General features: G+C 40.7%; 1 protein-coding gene across 2 annotated transcripts; it reads right to left on the bottom strand.

Moving 5' to 3' along the window:
* Positions 1-12,042: 12,042 nt before the first annotated feature.
* On the bottom strand, positions 12,043-17,158 carry LOC146521600 (low affinity immunoglobulin gamma Fc region receptor III-like). Of its 2 annotated transcripts, XM_085155173.1 has the most exons (6): positions 16,910-17,158; positions 16,499-16,534; positions 14,814-15,074; positions 14,489-14,734; positions 14,216-14,413; positions 12,043-14,128 (listed from the first exon to the last, which is right to left on the bottom strand). In XM_085155173.1, exons 1-6 carry the CDS (start codon positions 16,938-16,940, stop codon positions 14,079-14,081), a joined length of 822 nt encoding a protein of 273 aa, XP_085011299.1. In that variant the 5' UTR covers positions 16,941-17,158; the 3' UTR covers positions 12,043-14,078. The 2 variants fall into 2 exon arrangements, with proteins under 2 accessions (XP_085011299.1, XP_085011298.1); XM_085155172.1 differs by having other exon boundaries at positions 14,814-17,158.
* Between the last annotated feature and the right edge of the window lie 2,742 nt (positions 17,159-19,900).

Raw genomic sequence — 19,900 nt, 5'->3', positions numbered from 1 at the left:
AGTCAACAGTAAATTTAAGAAGAGTAAGAAATAAATATACACTTTAAAATTAAGGTAAAGGGATCAATACCAATCTAGATTTACAGTTCAATGATTTAAAGTGACCTTGAATCTCCCAGGCCTCATGTGAACAACTGTGTTTATATATTAGGCATACCAGTGTATTCAGATGATTCTGATTGCAAAAGCTGTTCAGGTTTGAAGTCAGTTATGACAGTGCTGCAATTCCCAATCTTGTAACATGCATTTATGTTTATTGGTAAAAATGTCCCTTTAGGGTATGCCATTACTTTCACAACAAATGACTACAGAATCAGAACTTTATGAAATATGTGATTAAAAAAAAGAGAATTCTTTGATGTGGATACAAAACAAGCTTTTATCAAATGAGAGAACGTGTAACTCCATACAGCATTTAAAGCTTCCTTCATTACTCCTCGTCACTTTGTTCTTCTCTGGTTTTACTGTTGCTACTCAGGTACTGTGAGGAAACATTCAAAATGACCGCTGGGTGTGTGTACTTACCTGCCAGTGCAGTAAGAGCAGACAGGAAGAGCAGGGGGCGGAGCATCTTGTATGGAGCCAGTCAGCCGACAGGGAACTGAAAGACACACAGGTAGATATGTCTGATTGGACAGAAAGTCCCTGCCACATGTGCTTGCTCTACTTTGCCATCATTTATGGCATTTATGTGGCACAGTGTATTTATCCAAATGAAAAAAATAACACAACACCAGACTCAGTGTTTGAACTAAAAACGTATAATGAGTCTGTCTCCATTACCAGTCTGTAAAACGTGATTCCTCGCACTGATATTTCACAGATTTCTCTAGACTGGAACAGTAAACAATTAGCAAGAAAGCTTTTAAAATGTATTAATAAAATCTATAAGTTTGAAGCCTACCTCACCTATGAAATAAGCATTTATCATAACCTTGTTTGTAATAAAGTCACTTTGTTTTTTTAATATACGGCATTTTAAATACCAGACACTATTTCCTTTCTGGCATGTAGAGTTTGTGTTTGCCGTGCTGTGTGTGTCTGTGAAAAACACACCTGTGCTGTGGGTGAAGAGTCACTTCTCAATTCTACATCAGATAATAAAAAAAAAATCAGTTACAGCAGTTTTAACGAGTCATGTAGTGGAAATTTTTAGAGCAAACATTTCTTTTTTGTCTTTGGAGTTGACAAAATTTAAGGACTGCTTACAAACAAAACTTGTGGGCTAGAAGCAGCAAATTATACAATACTAAAGTAAAAATGTAAGACTGAGGCCCCATTGCAGTAACCTGAGTAAACATTGTGTAAGATTATTGGTTCACTGCAGAAAAGACACTGTGACTGTTGAGCTGTCACAACTGGTAATGTTGGAAACTTACCAAATTATGACTAAAAAGTGGCTCAGATAAAAGTCTAAAATTAATTTCGGGCAATCATTAAAACAGATTTTTACAACAGAGGGGCTGGATTTCAGGAAAGCATCCCTCTTTGTCCATTAAGAAGAGTAGGAATGTTTACCATGGAAAAAGTTCATTTCTGTTATTTCTACTGCTAAAGCCTCAGAGCTGCATGTGGGTCTCAGCCTGTTTTTGTGTACTTATTGTTCTTTGGTGTTAAGTGAAGTTTATTTATATAGTTATATAGTTATTTCCACAGAGATAAAAGTCACAAAGCACTGAACAACAATTAAAACACACACAATATCTAAAGACAACAATGTTAAAACTCAATAATAATAAATAAAGTAAAGGTGCAGGTTTGCCGAGGAGGGGTGGAGGTATAGTTCACAGTGGAGCTGCCTGATGGAAACTTCTCAGTGATGATTCAGTCAAGCCAGTCAAGCCCTGGTTAATTGCACCACCTGCTTAAAAAGATAGCAAAGAGTTAGTCGGGGTTCTGGGACTTCACAACTCACAGTACTGCGAGTCTTGCTAGTGCACCATCATTTTTCTGCTTTAGTGCCTTAATTTCTATTTCTGCTCCTAGTGTTCCTGGTTACTGACTGCAGCAGACACAACTAACTTTCTGTGAAATGAAGCACACGATGTGTTAGCCCTGTCTGTTGCAGGGCTAACACATTATGCCCTTTTTCATAGATTCAACAAAAGAAATGCAAACAAATGATGTATATTTGTGACAGAATGCTAGTGACAAACTCCCTCCGATTTAAAACTGGTTCTTTGCTTTTGAGTTGTCTGGTATGTGTAGATATAAAAGTGCTCCCTTAGTCTGGTGATCTTTTGGCTTAACACAACGATTCTCTAAAAATGGTCAACTAGCTCACGACCTCTTCTGAAAGTCTGTCTCCTTGGAAACAAAATATAAAGAAGGCTGTTGTTACTGTTCAAAACACTCATTCCATAATTTGTTATTATGTCATAAAACAAAGTACATCGTGACCTGGGTTATTCTTGATTTAATGCCAATCCGGTGCACTCAATTAAAATGTTCTTTCCTCCTGACTGCTGTTCAAAGCCTGGAGGAAAGATTCAGCCTAGGCTTCATGCCAAACCTGTTTACACACTTATCTGTTTTGACACCTTTAATGTGGCCAATGCTTACCTTTTTCAGGACCTGATCAACAGGTCCTGAAAATGGTACAAATGTGGGTGGGCTTTGAGACATAAGATGCCTTTAAAATCACTTTTAGTTTTACATTATATTTTACTCTGGCTTAAGTGTCATTAAAACCAATAAAATATAAAAATATAATGAATCACTGGAGCAATTGCAAACCATAGTATAATATTTAAAAGAGCCACACAAACTTTACTAAAGAAAAAAAATCTGCTAATGTTGCACGGGTTAAAGTGGGATTTGACAGATTGCGTGAGTCATTATGGCTGCTTTCCAACCCTTAACCCATATAATCTTAAATTTAATCTGCCAAATGATTCCAAAGAACATCATAAAATAGTTAACAACTTCAAACACTTTAAATTGTTGTCCTGTTAACAGGTGCACTGCAAATGAATTTTCAGAGCTCAATGTTATACTTCCTGTAGCTGTTTGTAAAAAAATGTTCTTTCTGAAGGATTTTCAAAGTTGTCTTTTACAAGATGTCCAGTATATTTGGATATTGGATGCTTTTTCACTCATTTTCAGTCCCTTCCTTGTAGGTGACCATTTTTGCAGGAATTCTTGATACAGATTGAGAGACATAATATAGGATTTTTGCACCAAGATGGTGATTCCCAAAGAGCTTTTAGCAGAAAACTTCTGTATTTCATTGTGGTGTGCAGGGTTTACTTTGTGGAACCTTTGTGGAAATCTACAAAAGATGGAAATAAAAAAGAAAATATAATATAATATAATATAATAGAATAGAATAGAATAGAATAGAATAATCCTTTAATTGTCCCACAAGGGGAAATTTGGTTGTAACAGCAGCCAAAAAGACAAATATACTACAAACAGTACACAGGACACGGAACAGAAACATACACAATTTTTCTTACATATTTACATTAAGGACAATGGTTACTATAAACAGAGAGTACTGTACAGTTATTAAATTAAATAAAAATAATTACAGGTAAGAGGCAAACCAGGTTGTAGTGCGAATTGGTTAATTAACTAACTTGTTGCAGTTACAGCATTGATGTAAACATCTATGTTTGTTGGGAGCATTTCAGATTGTACAGTCTGACAGCTGCAGGGAGGAAGGACCTGCGGAAACGCTCCTTCATGCATCGAGGATGCAGCAGTCTGTCACTGAAGGAGCTCTGCAGTTCAGCAACATCTACATGCATGGGGTGGGAGACTCTGTCCATCAGAGATGTTATTTTGGCCAGAGTCCTTCTGTCTCCCACCACCTGTACTGGGTCCAGGGTGCATCCCAGAACAGAGCTGGCCTTCCTGATGAGTTTATCCAACCTCTTCCTCTCAGCTGCCGATAAACTGCTGCTCCAACATACTACACTGTAAAAAATGACAGATGCCACCACAGAGTCATAGAAGGTCTTTAAAAGCACTCCCTGGACTCCAAATGACCTCAGCCGCCTCAGCAGGTAGAGTCTGCTCTGACCCTTCCTGTAAAGAGCATCAGTGTTGTGGCTCCAGTCCAGTTTATTATTCAGGTGAACACCCAGGTACCTATAAGAGTCCACTATCTCAATGTCCACTCCCTGGATGTTCACCGGTGTCAGTGTGGTGGGTCTGCGTCTCCGGAAGTCCACCACCAACTCCTTCGTTTTCCTGGCGTTGATCAGCAGGTGGTTCTGCTGACACCAGTCAACAAAGTCCAGAGTCCACTGTCTGTACTCTGAGTCATCCTCACCTGTGATGAGGCCGACTATGGCAGAGTCGTCAGAGAACTTCTGTAGGTGGCAGCGTGGGGAGTTGATGGAGAAGTCTGCAGTGTAGAGGGTGAAGAGGAACGGTGCCAACACAGTTCCCTGTGGGGCCCCCATACTGCAGACCAGCGTGTCAGAGACACAGCCCTGTGACCTCACATACTGTGGACGTTCTGTGAGGTAGTCCAGTATCCACTGGGACATGTGGTGGTCCACTCCTGATAGCTCCAGCTTGTCTCTCAGAAGTCGTGGCTGGATGGTGTTAAAAGCACTGGAGAAATAAAAGAACATGATCCTCACAGTGCTTCCAGGCTTCTCCAGGTGAGTCAGAGCTCGGTGCAGGAGGTAGATGATGGCGTCCTCCACCCCAATGCCAGGCTGGTAAGCAAACTGCAGCGGATCCAATAAAGACCTCACCAGGGGGCGCAGATGGTTTAGAACCAACCTCTCGAGGGTTGGCACAAGAGTTTTGCACACTGTTGTGCATATCTTTCCTGTACATTCTTCTTGTGCCTTTGGTGCAATGTACCAACGGCAAAGTACATCATGAACAAGGTTATTGTGGATTTCATATCAAGCCTGTGCACATCATTAATTGTGTGACACTTCGACAGCTTTGCTGTGGCCACATTTGTAGCACTGTGAGGACCTGAGTGGCATCATTCTGTCACTTTGAAGAGGCCTCAGAGACAAGTCAGCAGGGACAGAGCACATTCCTGGAACAGGGTTTCTCATCCTTTTGCTCCTGCTGAAGACAGCAGCAGCGCTGTGTGCATAAATTCAGATTTTCACCTCCTGTATGTGTACTGTTGCAAGTATTTTTTGACCTAAACGCAAACGGACCTGGCAGGGAGGCAGGCAGGTGATGTTCCACGATGAAGGGAGTGCAACCTGATAACAGAAAACCAGACAGAGGTGCGTGTAGTTCAGTTTGACGACCAGGTGGGTAGTGAGTTAGCAGTAGATCTGGCAGAGGTCTGTTGTGAGTGCTGGTCTTAAATGCTGGTGACTTGATTGCAGTCAGGTGTGAAGGCTGATTAGAGTCTCCACCTGAAGGTAGAGCCCAGCAGAGTGGAAAAACCCCGCACTCACCCAGACCATGACACTGAAAGCAAAGAAAAAGGAATAACAGGGGTGCACATAAGTGGTCCGCAGGTGCGCATAGGCTGTCAAAATGAGACGCGTGTTTGTGTACATAAGATTTTCTGGAGGAGGACAGACATTTGTTTAGAACTCTTAAAGATGTCGAAGAAGCAAGCTCCTTAAAGCAATTACTTTGGTGTTCCTCCACCTCCAAAGAAATGTCAGAAGGAACCGCAAAAGAAGCGCGTATTCTAGGAAGTGGTTCTATTCGTATTCTAAGTGGTTGCAGGAGGTGAGCTGGCTTCAAACAAATGATGAACGCACAGAAATGTGGTGCAGAATATGCTGTGAAAATCCCACACTTGCGGACAAAACCAGTGCCTTTTATATGTACGCAAACGCCCGTTGCAACTTCTTATCTGTTGTGCCTCTTTTATTTTGACAGCGATTGCGCACCTGCGGACCACTTATGTGCACGCCTGTGAATAAACCCTCTGTCAGCCTGACTGCAGAACAGCAGAAACCCTGCTAAAGCAGTTTGCGCCTCTTTATAAGGTCCATGTGTCCATGTGAGAGGCTTCTATCCTCGCTCAGAGCCTGCAGCAATTGGTTTTGCCCACTATGGGTTTTGGGACCTGATGGGTGTCAGCTTTATATTATATATTAATATAAGACTGCAGCTTATGTGTCACCATGGCAATTAAAGTTGCAATAATCTTGAGCCACCTCTCATTTCTTAATTAGCTTCTTCTAAACAGCGTTTGTGTAATTTCCAAAGTGGTCTTGAGCAATAGTTCTCCAGGTTTTCTAAATGTCTTTCAGATATTTCAATTGTTTCCAGTCCCATCCTTGTGTCCGGCTACTTTCAGAAGAATGTTTGATACAGTTTGGGAAACATGAAATAGCATGTTTGCACCAATGAGGTGATTCCCAAAAAGCTATTAGCTAAAGACTTAGCATATTGTGGCATGGTGTGCAGGGTTTCCTTAAAAACTGGACAAGTGGAGAACAAGAGAAGTATCAGGCTTAATAATAATAATAATAAGTAAATGTATAGGCTGGGTCTCAGGAGGGTATATTATATAATATACAGCAGAAAATGAAGAAAAAGAAATTTAGAAAATGATCAGGTACAAGGATGGGACAGAAAATCAATTAAGTAAATCTGCCAATATCCAAAGAAAAACTTTGAAAGACCTCCAGAAACCATGTTGAACTACTGATCAAGACCACTCGAAAAACTTACAAGAACATCTGGCTGCTTGGAAGGAAAAGACAAAGAATTGAGGGGTGGCTCAAGGATTTTACTCAGCACTTTGCATATCTTTGCTGTACATTCTTGCTGTGTGAAACATTTGACTTCTGTGCTATGTACCAAAAGAAAGTACATTGCGAACTCGATTTCATGCCAAGCCTGAGCTGACTTTAATAATCTGACACTTTGATTTGACCACATTTGTACCTTTATGAGGACTGGAGTGGCAGCATTCTGTCACTCTGAAGATGCCTCACAGATGCGTCAGCAGGGACACAGCTCATTCCTGGGACTTTTGTTTGATGTCCTTTTTTTTCCTGAAAAAGTTGTGTTTGCAAAGTCTTGAGCCAACTTTATTGTCTTTAAATTTTTCCCAAGCAGCCAGGCGTTCTTGTAGATTTTTTTTAAGTGGTCTTCAGTTATAGTTCTCACATCATTTTACAGTCCTCATGACAGTGTTGTTAATTAAAAAAAACAAAGTTTGTTCTCACACAAAGAATGCAGACTTTGTGCCAAGAACCTTTATGCTCTTTTAAATGTTGTGCAGACACTTTGGCAGCTTTAACATGGTTACATATTTGTGGTTTCATCAATACTGAAGATGTATTAAAGTAAGTCACAGGGTGCAGTGCTGGTTCTTAGGAATGGATGTACTACACATGATCATCATGTACTCGTACAGTTTCTCATTATTACTCATACGTTTTTCATCTCAGTACACAGACTCAGATCTAACTCATTATCCAATTAGGTGATCTCGTCAGTTATTCATGACAATTAAAATGTCCAAATGCACAGCAGAAATAAACATGTTTGTAGGTTGGTGAAAAAAATATAATTACTTGGACCTCTGTGGGTGATTTTTGCCATTTATGATAAATTGGATATTTTTTTATGCTTCCATTTGAACAATGTTAAGGTTTTATATCAGGGTCAGCATCAGAAATCACGCCATGGTGTCATGGTAGCTTCGTCCATCTTTATACAGACCATGGGCTCCTGACAGAAACTACACAATTGTCTGCATTGGTGTTGGTGTGGTACCAGCTCAGAGTCTCACCTGACATAGATCCAACATGTGACATTATGTTTCTGTCATGGTTGCACCTCAGGCTGTCCAAGCTTAGTGATGCCCTGGTCTATATCTGGGAAGAGATGCCCCAGCACATCATCTGTCACCTTATTAGGAGCATGCCCTGACATTTTCAGGCATGTATACAAGCAATTGTGGTCATACAAACATATGACAGTGCCTCTCATATCCAAGGCTTAAGTCACATTAGTAGTTGTCATGCACTTGGATAAAACCTGGACACAAGCCCACAGCGGAAAAGTAAAAGTTAAAGGAAGTTTACTACTGACAGAATGCAAAACACATTTTTTAACAGAAGATGACAGGAGTGGTCCCTCAGCAGCTCCCGTGCATGGGCAAAAGAGGAGGGCAGAGAAATAATCAATACAAGTAATTGTTCTCCTTTCTGATGCTCCTGACTCCAATCATCTCTCCACAGCACTCCTCACACTAACTGGTAGCAATTGTGGGATAACTCGCAATCAGCTCCATGGGACACAGGTGCATAATACATTTGCGTTAGTAAGAGAAAAGTCTAAAGCACCGAGTGAAAATGTGTTAAATTTGATTCATGATGTTAGTGGGCTCTGTGTGTGTTCACACTGCTGATTAAAGACATTGAAATCTGACAGGAATGACAGTTTGCTGACTTTGCCCCAAATGTAGGCTTAATAGGCGAAAAGCGCTATATAAATGCAATCCATTGTTTATCATTATGAAGTTATCCAAAATGTCTTGGTATCCTGAAGTGTTACCACCATAGCCTGACATTCTTGCAGACTCAGGGAGTTCTGGCGTGTTGGTCAGGAGAGAGGAATTCTGACAGCCTAACAGGCATAGGAGTAAAGGTGGAGGTTAACACAGAGAGACAACTATTCACATTTACCCCAATACTCAATTTAGAATCACGAGTTTTAACATCGAACATCTGACTTTAGTGTCACTCTGGGTTCTTGGCTAGCTTAGCGTTAGCATGCAATCTGTGCAAGTACCAGTAAAGAGCCAAAGTTGTGTGAGCAGGATGATTTAACTTCATCCTTTAGAAATGTCCATATCCACACTGTAGTCGGCGCCACTATTTTCCTCCAACAGAGAAGTGAAATCAACTGATTATAGGGCAAGTGAAAAAGGCAGCATGATTGATAGGTAGTTAGGTAGGCTCATTAGCGGTTTTTGATACGGGCGACACGGGCGGTTGCCCGGGGCGGCATCACCGGCAACCGTTCGTACTCATGCTCGTACTCATGCTGCCCCGACGTCATGCAAGCGCATACTGGAGATAGCATAGGCACCGATCGGTTTTCTATCGCCCATTTGCTGAGAGTAAGGGCGCCCTCCATTTGCGAGGTGCCTGCTGCTTGCGGCACAGGGAGGAGAGGGCGGGGCGGCGGCGGGGGATTCTCTGGCTGGCTGGAGCAGCGTGTAATAACTAACTCGCAAAATAAAACAAAATAAAAACAAAACAACAAACACGAAAACACCAGACATTATGATACAGACTTAGAATTTGCACCGATGTTTTTTCGAAATTCTGTATGCGAAAAGTGAGCGGGAGAGCCCTCGGAGCGCCTGCTTGCTGCTGAAGTCAAAGTAAACTTTATTTTTATCTCCGCTGCATGCAGTAGAGAGAGACGAGAGGACGAGGCTCCAGTTAAAGCAGTGCAAGTAAACAAACAAGTTATATAGTGCTTTTCGGGGCCCTCAAAGCGCTGTACAATTCCACTATTCATTCAGTCTCACACACTGGTGGAGGCAGCTACAGTTGTAGCCACAGCTGCCCTGGGGCAGACTGACAGAGGCGAGGCTGCCATATCGCGCCATCGGCCCCTCTGGCCATCACCAGTAGGTGAAGTGCTGTCCTACAGCTTTTATTTTTAAGCCATGTGACAGTAAATCCCTCCATGCTCCACCGTGTAAAGTCAGAGTTGTAATGTAACTATAAGTACTTTTACTTTACACTAAACTTTTTTAAAATCAGAAGCCAACTTACTTCACAAAATCAACTTTTTACACATGAAAAAAATGAAATGCTGGTTTAAAAAAATAAGTTGAGCTAATATCATCAGCTGATTATACTTATAAGCAGCGTGTTTGACTTTGGTTATTTTTACATACAGAAATGTTGCAGTTCTTCACTTCTCATCTGCAATGATTTCATGCTTTTTCTTTGAATCTTTCTTAAAAGTAATTCGGAGTAGTTAGGAGGGTTGTTTCTCCCCTCCATTTATTCTCTTTTCTTTTTTAAACCACAATAAACACAAATCTGATTAAGAAAAAATAATATATATATTTTTTAATATTAAGACATTTACTAATTGCAGCTTGATTAATAGCAACAACAAAAGTCATTATTGACAATTTAATCATATATAACTAACAATAATACATTTTATTTAAAAGTGCCTTTCAAGACACACAAGGACACTTAACAATAGAGTAAAACACATAGTAGAACGATGACAAAATGAAGAACAATATAAAACAAGTTCAAATAAACAAACATTAAGTTCACAGTGAATATGCAGATTTGAACAGATGGGTTTTGAGTTGAGATTTAAACTGAGGGGAGAGAACCAATGTTTCTTAAATCTGGGGGTAGAGAGTTCAACAGCAGCTAAAATCTCTGCTTCCCATAGTGGTGAGGGGGAAGGAAGGCACAGAAAGCTGGATGGAAAGAAGATGTTTGACATAAGCAGGCAGAAAAGTGCTTAACAGGTCAGAAAGGAGGAGCGAGGATATGAAGGGCCTTGAAGGTGAGCAGAGAAAGCTTGTACAATAGCCGGAATTTCACTGGGAGCCAGTGAAGTTCCTGAAGGATAAGGGTGATGTGCTGGAAGGAGGGGGTTCTGTAATAATGTGGGGGGCTGTTTTGAACTAGTTGAAGCCATGGTGGGATTTTTGGAGGAGACCATGTAAGAGAGAATTGCTATAGTAAATGAAATGGGTAATGAGACTATGAACAAGAATGGACACAGACTGGGTGGAAAAAAAATAGGACTTAATCTGTTAATGTTGTGTAGATGGAAATACGAGATGTGATTGGAGCCAGGCTAGGGGTGTGTCGGAGACGTAAAGAGACGAAAGTCTGTTTAGAAGGATGGAGTGAGAGATGGTGTCAAAGGCTGAACTTAGATCCAAAAGAGTGAGAATCATGAGAAGACCGGAGTCAGCTCCGATCAGAAGATCATTAGTGACTTTAAGTCAGACAGACAGAGGAGGAACAAGACGCAGATGCACACAATCCACATGAAAATGAGAAAGTAAAACTAGATCTGAAACACAGGAGACGACAAATAAGGAAATGAGAAACAATAGCTAAACGCAAACACAAAAGTAAACGACACAAAGAGAAAACTGAGATGGAGACTAAAGAAGAGGGAGAAATGATTACTTGAAAATATAAATAGAACCTAATCTACCAAATGTGAAGACAAAAACCTAAGAAAAGCTGAAACATTCCAGCAATCATATAACCCCCTATGAGCGCTTGCTCATAGGGGGCAAGGCAACAACGGGAAGGAAAAACTCCCTTTTAACAGGAAGAAACCTCCAGCAGAACCAGGTTCAGGGAGGGGCGGCCATCTGACTCAATGGGTTGGGGATGAGTGGATATTACTGGAGCACTTTGCAGTGTTTTAGCACTCATAAGTAAATAATGTTACTGTTTCTTCCTAGCTGAGGGTTCACAAGGTTGAACTCCAGAACTGAGGTTCTGCACGGACGCCCAGTACAAAATAAAGAATGATTATTTTCAGTTATGAGTCATGCAAAGTTACTCCAGCAGAGCCAAGGAATTTAAAAAAAATATGGCAGTGGAAAATAGCGGCTTATTTTGTCGAGCACACTGGACAGTCACAGGCTCTACTTCGAAGAGTTTGTACAGAGGATGATTGTGCTTATTTAAAGCAATGTAGCTGCAGGACTCCCAGCCCAGCAGGGGGGCAGTTTTAAACCTGCAGCCAAGTTTAGAAAGCATTTTTCTGAAAAGCCTGTAGAGGAGCAAAAACCACAGAAACCACAGCATATGTTCTGAGGAGGAGTCACAATGTCCGCACTTTGAAAGCCTGAAACTCTCCACAAGCGTGAACGAGCACACGCAGTCTTGGTTTTGCCATTTAGGAGGACAGAGGCATCATTTAAAGGAGATCTGAAGTGTAAACCCAGACTTCAGCTTCACGGGCTCAGTGTGTTGAGTCTGCAGTGTTCAGTAAAAGTAAGAAAAAGAACAAAAAAACAAACTCAAAGAGGATGTGTCGCTCTGTCAACCACAGCCAGACCACAATAAGCACACAGACTTTCCATCTAACTGATGAGTGGAAAAACACTGTGAGTGCCTCTTTATTGAAAAAACAAAACTTTATTTATTAGATGAATATAAGCATAAATATAGCATAAATATAGCATATACATATATATGTACAGTGTTGGAAAGGTTACTTTTAAAATGTATTCCACTGCAGATTACAGAATTCATGCCCCCAAATGTATTTTGTAACGTATTCGGTTAAGTTACTCAATGAGAGTAAAGTATTCTGAAGACTTTGGATTACTTAATATACTGTCATGCTTTTTACAACTACATGAATGTACTACTGCTGTGTGGTTTATTAGTATTACTGAAGGCTACTCGCCACCGCACTAACATTGTTAGCTGCCGTTTGCTGAGGTTAGTTCATGGACTGCTTTCAGAACTGCACATGATTATTTGCAGCTAACAGGTTGTTAATCCTATCCATCAAGTCTAACAGTCTGCAGTCTATGAACTAATCTCAGCAACACTGTCGCCAAAGTGCTCGCTCATAGGAGGTTATCTGATTGTTGTGGTTTTCTCTCTTTTCTCTGTATTATTGTACAGAGAACATTCATTGTACTTACAATATAAAGCACCTAAAGGCAACCTTTGTTGTGATTTGGTGCTGCATTAATCAAACTGAATTGAAAACGTAATTGTTTTTATGCCAATAAAGAGCACTGAATATAAATCCTAAAGAAAAGAGAGGTCCCAACGGTTAAGTATTCATAATAATAATAATAATAATAATAATAATAATAATAATAATAATAATAATAATAATAATAATAATAATAATAATAGTAACAATAATACATTTTATTCAAAATGTGCCTTTCAAGACACCAAAGGACACTGCACAATAGGATAAAACACATAATAGAACAATGACACAATGAAGAACAATAAAATAAAAGCACAAGATAAAATGAACAAACAGTGGGTTCACAGTGAATATGCAGATTTGAACAGACGGGTTCTGAGCTGAGATTTAAACTGGGGGAGAGAACCAATGTTTCTTATATCTGGGGGTAAAGAGTTCCACAGCCTGGGAGCAGAGCAGCTGAAAGCTCTGCTTCCCATGGTGGTGAGGCAGAAAAAAGGCAGGTCAGGTGCTTAACAGGTCAGAAAGAGGAGGAGCAAGGTTATGAATGGCCTTGAAGATGAGCAGAAGAAGTTTGTACACCATCCGGAGTTTCACTGGGAGCCAGTGAAATTCCTGGAGAATGGGGGTGATGTGCTGGTAGGAGGAATTTTGAACCAGTTGAAGCTTCTGGAGGGATTTTTGAAGGAGACCATGTAAGAGAGAATTACTATAGTAAATGAAGGAGGAAGGAAGAGAACGAGACTATGGACTAGAATGGACGTAGACTGGGTGGAAAGAGAAGGACGTAATCTCTTAATGCTGTGTAGATGGAAATAGGCAGAAAGGGAGAGATTACTGATGTGAGATTTATAGGAAAGTGAACTGTCTAGAACGACACCAAGGCTCTTAACCTGAGGAGAAGGGAAAACTGTGGAGTTATCAATGGTGAGTGAGAAATGATTCGCCTTCAATAGGTTGAATTTGTGCCAATAAGGAGGATTTCAGTTTTATCCTCATTGAGCTTTAGAAAATTAGAGCTGAACCAGGATTTTATTTTAGATAAGCATTCTGTAAGAGAAGAAGGTGGGAGGGAGGAAACAGGCCTGCAAGATGTCGTCAGCAAAACAGTGAAAGTGAAGATCAAATTTGCGGAAAATGGTACAAAAAAGGAGGATGTAAATTATGAAGAGAAGAGGGCCTAAGACTAAAACTTGGGCACACCAGAAGTGAGCACAATATTCATCAATTAAACACTCATGGACATAAAAAGAAGAAAACAAAACTCTCTCTCTTCGGTGATTCACATATTGATCCTAAGAATGTATTTAAGAAATTTTACGAGTGAAAAGCAACAAAAACAACTGCTATTAATGTTTTTAAAAGGATTTATGGAAAAAGCCTAAAAAAACAGGGGAAGATCAGGAAGCAGACATATCTTTGTACAAAGAGTCTATGTTGACTTTTCTAAGCTGCATCTCACACTTGATGCTCAGTGGTCAGTCAAACAAGTCGTCAGGCAACTTTTGTCCAGTGCAGGTAGGTGGTGCTGTTACCAAAGAAACAAGGAGCGCCTGTTAAATAAGCTAATCCCAGATCGAGCTTTAAAAATATTCGAGGGGAATCAAAGTGTTACCTTTGGCTCTGCGTCGACATAAAGACACCATGAGGACAGTGGCAATGAAGTACGGACAGAACACCAGCAGGTGGAAAGGCAGTCTGAACTCAAGCTGGAGGGAAGGGGCATCAGGGTGTGAAGCTGATCCAGGGGTGAGGGATGTAAATGTGGGTGGTGGGGGTGTAGATGTAGGCAGGGCTGTGGTTATTGGATTACCTGTAGAGAGAATCCCACCTGTTCAGGTGAATATGTGGATGAAATCAGAGCTGAAATCAGAGTGAAGCTCCTCACCTGTGACAGTGATCCAGCTGGATGGAGACTCTCCATGACCGCTGATGTCACACTTGTAGAGGCCTTCATCAGACCTGGAAACATGCTGGATGGTCATGTGACCTGTAGGCTGCTTCCTGATGAGGGAGCCATCTTTATAGAAAGCAGCTGGGAGGTTGGAGGGAGTGGTCTTTGTTTTACAGAGCAGAGTGACGTCATCTCCCTCCATCACAGGGAGGACAGGACTCTGCAGGATCACTGATCCACCTCAACACAGAGACAAACTACAGCATTTCATCCATTTACACACAGCTTCATCAACACTAACTCCACACACTCAGCTTACCAGTGACTGTCAGGTTAACCATGTTACTGATGGGACCCTCACTGGACTCACACCAGTAAACTCCACTGTCCCATGGGAGCGTCATGCTGATCTTACAGGAACAATTGGACCATCTTCCCCACGTTTCTCCACAGTGACTCTGTCCTTCAAGTGTGCTTCTCCTCAGAGTCCATCCAGCAGAGTTTTCGGCCCCCTCACAGCTCAGAGACAAAGTCTTTTCTTTGAAGAACTGAGAGCTGTTTGGGTTCACAGTCAGACGAACTGAATGAAACAGGGAAAAAATACTTGGATATGAGAAACTGTCAACCTGAGCACTGATCACAAAGGTCAAGCAAGTTTCCACCGTAAATGTTGAATTTTTAAAAATATGTAAGTGATCCATTTTTGGCAATCACACTGATCCAGGTACAGACTTTTAAGGTTTATCAAATCTGGATTAGCAGGACGCTAATTGGGATTACTGGCAGTTCCTAAATTCATTCAAAATAAACAATGTTTAATTACCTGTGTTAGGTTTGAAACTAAGAGGTATTTCATTAGCAAGGCATTAATTTTTTTACACACAGCCATGTTTACCTCGCATACACAGTGACACAGAATCCCCTGTAGGACCACAAAAGCTACAAATAGGAGAGAAAAAGTTGCCTGCTGCTGTTAGCTAGAAGAGCTAGCAAAAATAACAAATGCTTCCAATACGAAGCACCAATCTTTCCACGCTTTTGTCTTTATGCCTTTACTCCACTGGCTAAACATTAAGACCATATGAACAGATTCTTATCTCAACTCTAATCTACTTATGAGCACCCTTGAATGACTTAATTCATAACATATTTTTAAATGAATGTCTTGACTTTACCAAACAGTTAACAGTTTGTCTTTATAATTCTAATTAATAAAAACGTCTTAATATAAAGAAAATATTGCATACATAATCATTAAAAACCTAAATGTGTACTACAAAATAAATATACTACTTCTGCTATATTTATTTAATGGTACTGACAAGTGGAGGTGAGATTTTTAATTGTTCTAAAAGCACATATAAGATGTCTCTGCTCCAGTTTTAGTGATTGAAATTTTAGGATTTTCTTTGGATGTCACTTAGCACTAACTGGCTAGCATTAGCCAATAGCTTAGCATTGACCTCTCACCCAAGTACGGACACTTCTAAGTACAATGTTCCCGATTGAAGCTAAAACTAAAGCTTTAAACAGTTCACTAATCATTAACATACTGTTGTTCCATTTGACTTCAGCCATCTTTTATATACAGTTTATAGTCCCAGACTGCACAGATGAACAAGCTCTGGTCACCTGCTGATGAATTTTCTGCTCTCATGCTCCGATCACTGTCTGTTTGTCTCTGTAACAGCGTCACTTCCTCCTTTTCTGCTTTCATTATCAATGAGGCCACCAATGGGAGCTCTTGTTAAAACCATCTCCTCCCTTTGTAGCTGTTTGTTTCCTTTTATTTTATTTTATTTTTTTCTCTTGGTACAACACGAGTTTGACCTTTTTCATGTTTTATACCATCATGTTGCCCTGTGAAGCATCAGGGTGAAGCAGATTGTATGAAATGAGAGTTTAATCATGTCATCAATGAGTAATAATAATCAAAACTTTTCCTTAAACCAACACCTGAATGTTTAAATTAAGTTTTTACTAACAAAGACGAAGCTCACTGACCTTGGTTTGTCGTGTAGATCAGCAGTGAGGTCAGGACTGAAGACAAATGACACTTGGGTTAGTTTTTAATTTGAGAGGTTTAACGAAGTGATCGGAGGGCAAAGTGAAAAAAAAAACACTGAAGAAAAGTCAGCAAAGGAAGGAGAAAAAGTGCTGAAAACAAGGAATTGAATCAAAAGTGGAGAAAATTTAAATTTGTTACGGCCCTAGCAGGACGTAACAGTATTAAAATGTATTAAAATGAAAAACATGCAAACTTCCTGTAAGAGTATCATTACGACCTTTCTGAGTAAGTCTCACAAATTAATCGTAACAAAGCCAAACATCCCTAAAAGCATACTTCAGAGAAATGTTTTTGTTCCCTTTTGCGCCTATCTTTAACTAAACTTTGTAGAAACAGAGGGAACTTACAGAGCAGCCACAGCACAGAAACTTCCCCCATCTTCACACTTGGTAAGTTAAAAGTTTATAAGTGATCAGTTTCTATGCACACCCTCCTCTTCCTCCTCCCTCTGTGACTGTGGTTTCCTCTTCACTCATCAGTATGAGGCTTTTCTATTAAATCAAAGCTCTAATATCTAATATGAAGTAAATATGATATTAACCATGAGCTCTTTGATTCCCTTTCATGGGGAAGAATCAGAGAGCTTTAATGGACAATGATTGCAATCATTGTCCATTAAAGCTCTCTGATTCTTCTGATGAGGTGATGACCTGTTATGTCCGAACATTAGGTTTTGTTTTCCTGATAATGAGAGCAGTTCACATGAAAGGAAGTGAGATGGAGGTGGTGTTGTGCTTCTCTCTCTTTTAACCACAATCGGGTGGTTTGTAAATGTGTCATTAGACAAACTTCCTTATGCCCTTATGCAGTAGAGGTTTTTTGATACAGGCGACACGGGCGATTGCCTGGGGCGGCATCGTGGTGGGGGGCGGCATCATGCGCATGGGCAAAAAACAAAAACTCATGCTGCCCTGATGTCATACCAGCGCATATTGGTAATGGCATAGGCACCGATCGGTTTTCCGCCCATTTGCTGGGTGTAAGGGCGCCCTCCGTTTGCGAGGCGCGCCTGCTGCTTGCTGCACAGGGAGGAGAGGGCAGGGCGGTGGGGATTCTCTGAGCGGCTGGAGCAGCATCTAATAACTGTGTGTCTTTGTCCTGTCTCCCTCCCCTCACCCCCAACCAGTCACACAAAATAGCTGCCACTAAGTGTGATTCTGTCAGGTATTTCTTCCTGTTAAAAGGTAGTTTTTCCTTCCCACTGTTGCCAAGTGCTTGCTCACAGGGGGTTGGGCTGGGTTGTATTATTGTTCGGTCTTTACCTTATAACATAAAGCACTTTGAGGCAACTGTTTTAGTGATTTGGCTCTGCATTAATAAAATTGAAATGAATAGAAATTATTTATAAATCAATAAGTTATTACTACAGGTGAATACTACTAGGCTGAGCTATGGCAGAATAATGAATGAGAAATCCATAGAAGTTGAATAATAGTATAATAATTCTGTTTTCTTTTTATGGCTAAAACAGACTTTTCTGCATCATTTCACATGGAAAGTGTTTCAGCCCTTCAAATTGAAAAAAGTATGAAAAGATTTTTTTTATTGTGAAATACTTGCAGAAAGTCTGAAATATGAAAAAATGTTAAACTGTGAAACATCAGGAATATAAATGGTTTCATTCTTCACACCATAAAAATGAAGGTTTATTGACATCTAGTGGTTCAAAACAAGAACTGTAGTGAACATGTGTGAGCACTGTCAATCAATTTAATCGAAAAAGTATTTTCTTAAATTAGTAATTATTATTAGAAATCATTTTCTGTGACACGAAGCAGGTAGGATAGGCTGAGACTCTGCACGTGTTTCATATATCACAGTAAAGCCTGTGATATTGTAAAGTGAGGGTTCATTGTGTTGATCTGAATCTCTCTGAACCAGGGGTAGGGAACTCCAGGCCTCGAGAGCTGGTGTCCTGCAGGTTTTAGATGTGTCCTTGATCCATCACAGCTGTTTTAAATGGCTAAATTAGCTCCTCAACATGTCTTGAAGTTCTCCAGAGGCCTGGTAATGAACTAATCATTTGATTCAGGTGTGGTGACCCAGGGTGAGATCTAAAACCTGCAGGACATCAGCTCTCGAGGACCAACATCCCCTACCCCTGCTCTGAACTAGTAGAAACAGCAAGATGGAGACAAATAATTTTCTTAGAAGCACCTTTACTCTCAGGACACTTCAACAACAACACTTCCTTTGTCAGCCCCCATGTGACTTCACTAACCAATCAGTAGCCAGGAAATCCTAGACTTAGGTAAATGCAGGAAAACAAACTAGGTAGATTTGACACATAGTTATTACTATGTGTAATAACCAGATACTTGATCAGGAGTTGAGGGGACAGCCTCTGATTGGTCTATCACCCCATGGCCAGAGGTGGGAGTCGTTACAGTCTCAGGAAGGGGTTCAAAGAAGAATGGGAAAGGCAATGTTACTGGTTTAGAGGTGCTGGATGACAAACCTTAGGGTACCAAAGAGGTTACGGGGCTGTGGCCCTGAACATTCCAGCTCCTCTTAGCTGTGGATTTTAATGTTTTGAAAGGCAAAGCACCTGATAATGCAGTCAACTGATGAAGCTGGGACTGTAGAGATATTTCACCAGCAGGTGATTTGGTCCCAACTTTGGGGAAAGTTGGGTCCATTGTAAGGCCTGAGAAGATTATAGTGAATAATTTGAGACTTTGGCAATTGATCAAGGAGGCAACAAATCTTGAATGTGACACCAGGAGTTTCTTTATCGGATCAAAGGCTCTCCAATATCTCAAACGGGGCCCTTCCAATGTAGTGCAAGTTTCATTTAACTGTTGTGGGGTCATTTGACCACACAAGGTCATCAGGAACGTAAGGAGTGTGTTTGATACACCTATCATACTGTTGTTTCTGCTGGTTGTGGGCACAGTCTTCTGTTCCATGCAGCAGTACTGAAGGCAAACTGAAGCCTCTCAGTTAACATAATCAGCAGGACAACCTGAACCAAATATTTCAGCTGCCACGTTTTGAGAAGTCCATTGGAAGTTCAGTGAGTGCATGTAGGGGGACACTGTGATGCACAACGTTTTTGCAATAACATGAACAGGGCCCCAGGAATGCATTTGCTTCTGTTGCTGTTCGTGGGATAAGCAAGTCTTAAACACCTTTCACATCTCTGCAGTCAGGCTGAATGCCATTGTTAGGGTGAATTGTTAAATGCTGTCATTTTGTGCTTACAATTGTGAACCTTGTTTCAAACTGCATGATCAAAGGCATTCCTTTGTTTCTGTCCTCCCCCCAGCCTGTTGAATGGCGAGGGAGGTAATTAGCTATGGTGTCTAATTACAGGCAAATCTTATGTGAAGGTTCTG

This window comes from Neolamprologus multifasciatus, chromosome 3, assembly GCF_963576455.1.
Source record: "Neolamprologus multifasciatus chromosome 3, fNeoMul1.2, whole genome shotgun sequence".
Lineage (NCBI taxonomy): Eukaryota > Metazoa > Chordata > Actinopteri > Cichliformes > Cichlidae > Neolamprologus > Neolamprologus multifasciatus.
The sequence above is the reverse complement of the archived record's forward strand: the minus strand, read 5'-3'. Positions and strand labels throughout refer to the sequence as shown.

What these genes read in the sequence shown, in the direction of transcription:
- LOC146521600 (XM_085155172.1), bottom strand. Translation starts at nt 15,195, where the DNA reads ATGGATCACTTACATATTTTTAAAAATTCAACATTTACGGTGGAAACT. An exon ending in GGTTAACCTGACAGTCACTG is followed by an intron (nt 14,735 to 14,813) that starts GTAAGCTGAGTG and finishes CTCTGTGTTGAG; the next exon opens with GTGGATCAGTGATCCTGCAG. An exon ending in ATGTCGACGCAGAGCCAAAG is followed by an intron (nt 14,129 to 14,215) that starts GTAACACTTTGA and finishes CTTTGGTAACAG; the next exon opens with CACCACCTACCTGCACTGGA.